The sequence below is a fragment of the Falco naumanni genome, chromosome 2, assembly GCF_017639655.2.
Source record: "Falco naumanni isolate bFalNau1 chromosome 2, bFalNau1.pat, whole genome shotgun sequence".
Classification (NCBI taxonomy): domain Eukaryota; kingdom Metazoa; phylum Chordata; class Aves; order Falconiformes; family Falconidae; genus Falco; species Falco naumanni.
The window spans coordinates 14,455,739-14,464,196 of NC_054055.1; the positions used below are offsets into that span (position 1 = coordinate 14,455,739).

Here is an 8,458-nt window from a genome sequence, read left to right on the forward strand (position 1 = left end):
AAATAAATAAGCAGATAAACCCCATTTTCAATGCAAATCAGGTTCCATCCTACAGTTAAATTAAGGGCTGTAAATAGGTTCAGCAGCTAACTGCAAGTGAGCCTCTCAAAAAAAGGAACAAAAGAGACAGGAGGAAGCAGAAAGACTTTTTGCTCATTCTAACTTGTAATGGTTTAACTGTGAAGTTTCAGGTAGTTAAGAATCAAATGTAAATTTATAATTGAATCCTATTAGCATCTATCCTTGGTTTTCAGTCTGATTAATCACTCAGCTTTCATATATGCAGAGTAGAATTACAATTATGCAAGAACTCTCCCCAGTACTATAAAAGTAATACCCAATTTCAACTCTTGGTGTAGGGGTTGAACACAAAATGTTATTGCCAAATAACTCCCAAAACTCTGACATAAGAGGAAGAAAACCAAACAAACCCACAGGTAAGTAGCATATTGCAATTCTTAGGTTTGATTTCTCTTTGAGTTACTCACTTCTGCGGAATCCAAGTGGGGTTGTTTGGGTTTTTTTGTTGTTTGAGGGTGTTTGGTGGGTTTTGTTGGTGTTTTTTTTTTTAAGACAGCAAAAACATTCCTCAAAGGAGGTTATTTGTGAGAATACAGTCTACAGCCAGGTTTTGCAAGTTTAGTTTTATGAGCAGTAAGTTTCAAAAATAGCTATATAGGACAGCCTAGAATGAAAATGACAGATTTTTCAATTCTTGGCTCAAGAAACGTAAACATGTAACTGGATAACTTAAGTGAAATTAAAGGACAGCATAGCTCTTAAAGCTACTTACTATATCAGCTCTTTCATCCTGTTGCTTTGCTCCAGATATGGAATCATTCTCTCTAGCTTTAGAAGAAAGACACACAAGTAAATTCATTTGCTCCTAAAGAATTTGCTGAGCGTGTTCAAATATGGTTGTGTTTTGGGAGGGTTTCTGTTGGATTATTTTAAACGCAATTAAAATCCGTAAACAAAAAGCTACTGAAAACTAGCTAAAAGTTCTGCCATGTGAGACTGAAAGACAGGGTACAAAAGCAGCTTCATAACAGCACAAAACACCCTAAATCATAAGTTGTTTCTACTACGCAGTTAGACCAGTTACCACCCTGAGACCACCACCATTGCCATTCCACTTTCAAGCAGTTATTCATGGCACCACTCCCTGGTATTTTTCTGTCAAAGGACCTGGATGAGATCTTCAAGCCTTTGTCAGGAAATTCTGGGGTTTTTTTCATTTCCTCCCACAAGAGCAGTAATACCTTTCACCTACATTACAACAGGAGAAAGTGAACCCTATTTTTAAGATGCCTGAAGAAGTGTCTATTCAAACAACATTTCATAGACATGGCATCTAGATTCCATATAGTAACCAAATGACTCGCTCTTCCCTTTCACATGTGTCAGACAGCAGAGAGTGGGCATCACTACTATGAAATACCAGGCTCATCTAGGAAGTGGAAGAATGAGAGCTCAAACCACGGCTCATGTCCCAAAACAATAATCAGCTATGGGTACTTCCCCCAGCCTTTCTTTTCAGGTCACATCATTCCGAACCAACACACACCCAAAATGGCACAAACTCAGTAGTCTTGTAAATAGTACCACCCCTCCCTCCCAAGAGGTATTCTAGCATTCATTCTTAGTATCTTTTATACGCTTGCATGCTTTAGACAGTGACAGTTTAACAACATTAGGAAGAGCAGTGTCAGGAGATAAGCAGACATCCAGGTCTTCCCATTTTCTCAGGGTTTTTCATAAAGTCATACAGCCAAATTTCATTTTGCTTACCATATGCTAATGAAATCCCTTTTACAGCAACACCTCCAGTCAAGGCTCGATATTTAGCATTGCTGTTAGTTACCAATTACACAGTTACCACCCACTCATTCTTGTTTACAATTATGGTGGCACAGCTGTTTGTGCAGCTGCACAGTAAATAAGGTCCAAGAATTGCCCTGTCCTGGAAATGTGGTCTTCAACTGGACCAGTATCTCAGTCCCTCTCACTGCATCAGTGTGATGGTAGGCACAGTGAGAGGGGTTGAAAATGCTGAAGCCAGCACTGCTTCCGGACAGTTTACTCAACAGGCTACCTTCTCAGACTTCATAAACAATCACATGACATAACCTAATAGTATCTAGTTTTGCAATACTGCAAAGCAATCATTATCTAATCCTCTTTCTATGCTTTGCTATGTTGTTGCTATATCTTTATTCCCTAATACATTATACAAAGGAAGAAAACCTTTGGAAAGCAATGACACAATTTCTTCCTTTCAGGGCTGCATTATATATAGACACCCACTAAGCTTCACTTTATAAGAGTTTTTTCCCTTTTTAATGAACAAAACCCCAACCAACCAAACAACAGTTCACACCAAGTGAACTTCCAGTGTGTCAAACCCAGAAGTTTTTAACCGTTAGCAACTGTTCATTTTCAGAAATACCTATTATGACTGTTGCACCAAGTGTAGGAGGTGTAGCTAAAGAACTTGACCAGGACATATCTGGATCCACTTCTGCTCCCAGGCTTTCAGAAATACATTTTGGAGTTCTGACCTAGGAATATATTTAACAAGTATTATTTATATGCAGAACTCTAAGTGTACTACTCAGGGGGGAAAAAGGAAACAAAATACAAGAATAAAATATTTACCTCCAAAAGTTTTGGTGTGCAAAACAAGCTTCCATACGGTCCTAAAAAACATTATGTAATAAGGAAATTAAATAATTCCCAAGACATAAGGATTTATATCTACAGATGTCAAATATTTTGTAAAACCAAAAACTGAAAATACAAACCAGGCATGTTATTTCTCTGAGGTGTTCTATAAGTATCCCTTACAATAGCTGGACTGCAAAACAAAATCAAATATAAAAATATTAATTTCACTTCTCAATTTCTAAAATAATATACATAATATCTGAAATATTTGCTTACTATCTCCATTGTTTTCTTTCTTTGCAACAATGGCTATTTCCCTGACTAAATAAAATAGATTTCTCCTAACCATCAGTCAGGATTTTAAATCTTACCATAAGTTTATGACAAACTGTAAAATACTTTTTTTTTTTTAAATACATTAGTTTTCAGTGATGATTTGTCTGACACATAACAGATTTCAACATAACCATACATTTTTAAATAGCTATATGAAACTACAAAAATTGGCATAATTTAATTAGTTTAACTGTTCTTGTAAACAACATGAGTACTTTGATCAGATTTATCTGAAATATAATTTAAATGTAGAAGTCAAGGCTAGTAGTAAAAAACCCTCAGTAAATATTATAAATACTTTACAAATTACTACTTCAGAAGTACAGGACACATTGCACAGTATGTTGGGGATTTGGGAAGCTGAAATAATGTCAACAAATGCTATATGCCAGCTGTGAAGAATAGAAAAATAGAAAGGAAGAAAGCCTGAAAGCAAGAAAGTTTTCAAAACTAGCTAGCATTTTATTTTCAACTCACTTAGCTACCTACAAGTATCATAAAAACATACTGGACATACAAGATTAGTCACTGCTCTGAAAAAATCTACCAGTCAAATAAGGTGGATTTAATGTTGCTTTTTTCTTCAGGTGCAGTTTAGTTTATGTTTGTGTTGACATATTTAGCATACCTAGCAGCAAGGCAGTTGCAGCAGGTACCAGGAGAAGCAAATATTTCATTTTCTTGATCTATTTTTCTTCTTGTGATATCTGGGCTTAACAAATTCTCTTTGCCTACAATACAGAATATAATAATCAACACAACTTTGCAAAACTACAAGTAACAGTTTCAATTTTGAAGTTTAAAGAAAAGCTTTTAAAAAAATTATGCAATGTCTGACCTTTAGTTTTTAGAAAACAAAAAACAAAAAAACCCAACACTACTTACTTCTCTAGAGTTCTGAACACGTTCAAATTCTATATCCAAACAATGCTAAACACATTTCAATTGCATGGCCAAAAAAACCCTCATTATGTCACTTTATTCACTTAATACAGATGCGTTGCAGTCTATTTCCTTTATATTATTCAAGTCATTGAATGTTCCATTTCAGTTTTAATATACTATATTGTGCCTTTCTTGTCATTGCAGAAGCTATTCTTAGGAGAAACTCAATACATGCAAACGTGTGCTTGTACCAGCTCTCCCTCAAATTTACTTGAGGCATACCCATCTTGATTTGAATAAGCAGTATAAAGGAAAAATTATTTATGGAACTGTTAGTGAAGGCACTGCCACTGGTGGAAGTAGCTATTTATATACTATGCATGTCCAAGCAAAGAGAAAGAGCATGCCCATCAAAGCAGCAAAATGCTCTGAAGAGTGAGCCTCTCACACGAACAAGCAACTACTCAAAAGAATTCCTACGCAGATATTTCCAAACAACTTCTGTATCAGAAATTACACCTAGGTTTCTGCATTTCTCTTGGCTTCCGAGTTCCCAAATCCACATGCACAGCACAGCTGCAGCTCAGTACCATACCCCGGTGAAAACCATCAGCCTCCATCCACGCTCTTGTTTTCACAAGAAGAAAATCTAGATACACGAGCCAGTTGGCTCTAGCTAAGAAAACCAGGAGATCTCAGGCCAGCCACAGGTAAACTTTGGCAATAGCCATCTTCCCTTCCTTAGGGAGCATATACAAATGTCTGCATGCACAAACACAGAGCAAAAGTAAGCCGTTTTGAAACGGAAGAATCATAAGGTTCCTCTGTTTGCAATTTATGCAATGCTACCAATAATTCACTAGGAACATAACACTGTAAAAGGCCAAATAGCTACATTTAGAAGAAAAACGCTCTCGGCTGAGAATAAGTTGAGCGGAGGTTCACTTTCTTAAGCAAACTTAAGAAAAACAGGGTAACGCTATTCAATGGAAGCAATGTTGTAAAGTGTATTTGAACAGTGGCACAGTTCTGCACCTTTACAGACTTTGCTTTAGAATCTAAGAACAATTCTGGTAATAAAGGGAGTACTATGTTTGTCTGTAACCCGTTTAGAAAAGCTTATTGTATTGTTAGCAGGGTACAGACACGGTAGATGTACAAATCTGATACTGCCTTGCAGGTACATCAAAAAGGAGCAGTGTGACATGTACTTTCATGATGCACTTGAGACTTGGAAATCATTCCTTGTTTCCAAATGGAAAAGCATCATTTCTTTCCATGACTTACAGTTTTACTAACTCAAAAGAGCTCAGTGCTTCTAGATCTTTCTAATAAAGATTAAGGAGTACCCTACAGACAGCTTCATGCTTCAGCATGATGAGGAACTTTTTTCTCTTTTGAAGGTTCTCAGAGATTTTGCATAAAGCAAAAATCAGACTGCTAAAAAAAATCCACTCTGATTCTCAGTCAACGGGTTACACTAATAAGCTCATATCTCCATATATTAACAGTATTTAGAGTATAAGGACCATTACAATGTCTTTTCTGCGAGGAATATTATCAGTTCACTGCAAGGCTGAATTAATCATTAAGATCCATTCTGCATTTTTATAGGTGGTCCTCAGAAGCCTACTAAGATAATCTTTTTAGTCATACAATCTCTGCAGTAGCATTATCTATTCCATTAATAATCATCAGGTACAACACAACAGGTTTAAAAAAAGTCTCTTGCTTCTGGAAAGCAAAAGCAGCCTTTAAGTAACACTTTAAAAAAAAAAAAAAAATCACTTACTCGCTCCTGGTTTTTTCTGATCCAGTTCTTTTCCAGGAGAAGAATAAGGTGGCAGTATTATATTTTGTTCTTTAAAAATCAGTGGAGTTGATGCCAGCTGACTGTAGGTAGGTTTTGCCCTTGGAGTTTTAAAAGATGTTGGATCAAGCCAGCCAAAGGGACCATCAAGCTCTCCCAACAATTTAGGCTCATATGGAGGTGCTTCTGCGCTGAGCTCTTCAAACCAGTTGAGACTGATAGGCCCTAAGTCTATGAAGAAAAACATAAAGAAAAACAAGTGAAAAAAGAAAAAAAGGATCCTCCATGCAGGATGTGGAAATACATTAGGCATTTAAATACTAGCAGCAAAATCCCACTGATCATTCCATTGTCATACTTCTGTTTATTTTGTTTCTAGGCAGCTTTGAACTCTTGATACCCGAGTACAAAATAATGCCTGCCCAAGTTCTCAGACCATTAACAAAACTAACCAAAGAGCAGATAAATATCCAGTTTGTTTACAATGAAAAATATACTTCCGACTTTTAGTTTATCTCTTGTTCTACTCAGACTACCAAGTTAAACAGGTTCCTTTTGATATCAACAAATGATACTACTACAGGTGCATCTGGCAAAAGACCAAACCCAGGCTGCATGTGGGTACATTAAGGAGGCCACAGCTAAAAAGCAAGTACAAAAAAAGTAATTGAGTACACATGATGAAAAAAAGCTACAAATAGAAATTTCAAGAAACATATACTAGCAAATACAGATTTGGGGCAAGAGGAGCAGCTAACCAGCTATGCTAACCGGCATAATGCTTTTCTATGGAATATACAGCAGATGTGTACAAAATATTAATGTCAAGAAAATAAGCTTAATAAGAGTTATTTACTATAGAGAAGCTGTACCTGATTCACTGCAACGTGCCTTAAATATTTCAAAGAAAGTTGGTCTTTCCACAGGTTTGCAAGCCATTTTCTTTTCAGAACATTACTGGAACAGTTGCTGAAAAACCTGAGAAAAAATAAGGAATTACTTCATACAGTGCTATTCTAATGTCACAGGGCTGCAAGTCTTCAGCCTGCTTTCCTGCATTTCTTGGTAGGTGTGTTGTAACCCAACCTATTCAGGTTTAGGACTGATGCATTTAAACACTGCCAACGATGAACTTGGTATGAAAACAACAGACAAGAAAAGCATAAGGAGTCATATCAGAGACAATAAAAAACCTCAGTGAATACAGGTGAAAATCAAAATGGAACCAACAGAAGACTTTTGAGGTATTTTAAGCACAAATAAAAAAAATCTACACTCCCTAATATATGTTAGAATAGAACGTATGCTATTACATACAAACTCCTACAACCATTATAACTTATGTGCCAAGAATTTGATTAAGTTGCTTTCAAGTGGAGCAGACATTGCCAGTTTCACAGTTCTATTAAAAAACAGGCATAAAGGAGACTCACAGAAACTTCCCTGTTTATTTTAGTACATATCTTGTTTCCACAGTAAAATGTTTCCCACGAGATGGATGTTTTACACACGATGCCTTGCCAAAAAAAACGGTAAAGGCAGGCATAAGAAAAAAAGAAAATAGATAAAGAGTACCCAAGCCAGAAAGCCAAGCAATTTAAAATTGCCTCAAAAGTGCATTTTAAAAGGCGAAGCGACCCATGCACGCTGCTTCCCGCTAGAGAACGCTCCCGCCGGGCACCCACGCACACACAGGGCCTGTGCAGCCGCCACCGGGTCACGGGCAGGTGCGTCAGAGACCGGGCCCCGTCCGCCGCGGCCCCCCAGCCAGGCTGTGAGGGAACAGGCGGCTGTGGGAGGGACCCCCCCAGCGGGGTTAAATCCCCAGAGGGCAGCAGGGACCCCCCATCACACATACCCCGGCGAAGGGGCAGTTCCCGGGGCAGGGCCGAGCCACACGCGGGGCCCTTACCTCCCGCTGGCCCCTCAGGCGGCGCGGCGGCCGCAGCATCGCCTCAGGCGGTAGGGGCGGGGGCGCGGCCCCACCGCACAGCGCGCTCCCGCCGCCACCCCGTTCAAAGCTTGGCGCCAAGGCACCGGGAGCACCCGCCGTTCCCGCCTTCCTCCGCCTCCGACGTCACGGGAAGGAGGCGGGGCCGGGCAGCAGCGGGCGGAGGGGGCGGGGCTCTCGCGATAGGGAAGGAGAGTATCGCGAGGCGTGAGGCAGCCGCTGGTCTTTATTCGTCGGTGGGAAATGGGGCGTCGCATTCAGGGTGGGCGGGCGCCGTGTTGGTAGTTAGCGCTGAGGTGCCGGGCAAAGGCTGCCGGGGCCCCACCGCGGGCTGCGGGCGGCGCCACCGCCTGTCTTTGTAGGCCCTGCCACCTGAAGCGGTTATGGTTGTTGACGTTATAACAGAGAGACTATTATTATCCTCTACATACACGTGTGTTCCCTTTTAGGCTCCTGAGAAATGCTTAGCCTCAGCAATGACTCCAAAGGAACTCCAGCTTGGGTGGAAAATGCTTCCGATCATCCATTGAGTTAAGACATCATTTATTTTAGCCAGATGTTCATCTACCCTTGAAGGGGATTTCTTCCTACCATTCCATACCACTCCTTACTTTACACGGTTCTATCACCTGCTTACTCACCTGTCACCTTCTTCGCCATCTCATCATGTTACAGATTTGCTGATGGTTCGAATTCATTAACTTTATTTGATTTTATAAAATCACTTTAATAGAAATATAGAGGAATAAGAAATATATTTGATTGAAACTAGTAGTTGCATAACAAAAGCTGCTATGAAATCCTCTGTA

General features: G+C 39.4%; 1 protein-coding gene across 1 annotated transcript in view; it reads right to left on the reverse strand.

The window, feature by feature from the left end:
• Nucleotides 1-7,846, reverse strand: part of BRCA2 (BRCA2 DNA repair associated) — a 40,889-nt gene extending 33,043 nt beyond the window's left edge. The window contains exons 1-8 of the mRNA XM_040583332.1: nucleotides 7,611-7,846; nucleotides 6,571-6,676; nucleotides 5,681-5,929; nucleotides 3,632-3,734; nucleotides 2,805-2,857; nucleotides 2,659-2,699; nucleotides 2,450-2,561; nucleotides 794-849 (exon numbers count right to left, since the gene is read on the reverse strand). Coding sequence (XP_040439266.1) covers nucleotides 794-849; nucleotides 2,450-2,561; nucleotides 2,659-2,699; nucleotides 2,805-2,857; nucleotides 3,632-3,734; nucleotides 5,681-5,929; nucleotides 6,571-6,637 — 681 coding nt within the window. The 5' untranslated portion in view covers nucleotides 6,638-6,676; nucleotides 7,611-7,846. The remainder of the gene's footprint in view (nucleotides 1-793; nucleotides 850-2,449; nucleotides 2,562-2,658; nucleotides 2,700-2,804; nucleotides 2,858-3,631; nucleotides 3,735-5,680; nucleotides 5,930-6,570; nucleotides 6,677-7,610) is intronic.
• Between the last annotated feature and the right edge of the window lie 612 nt (nucleotides 7,847-8,458).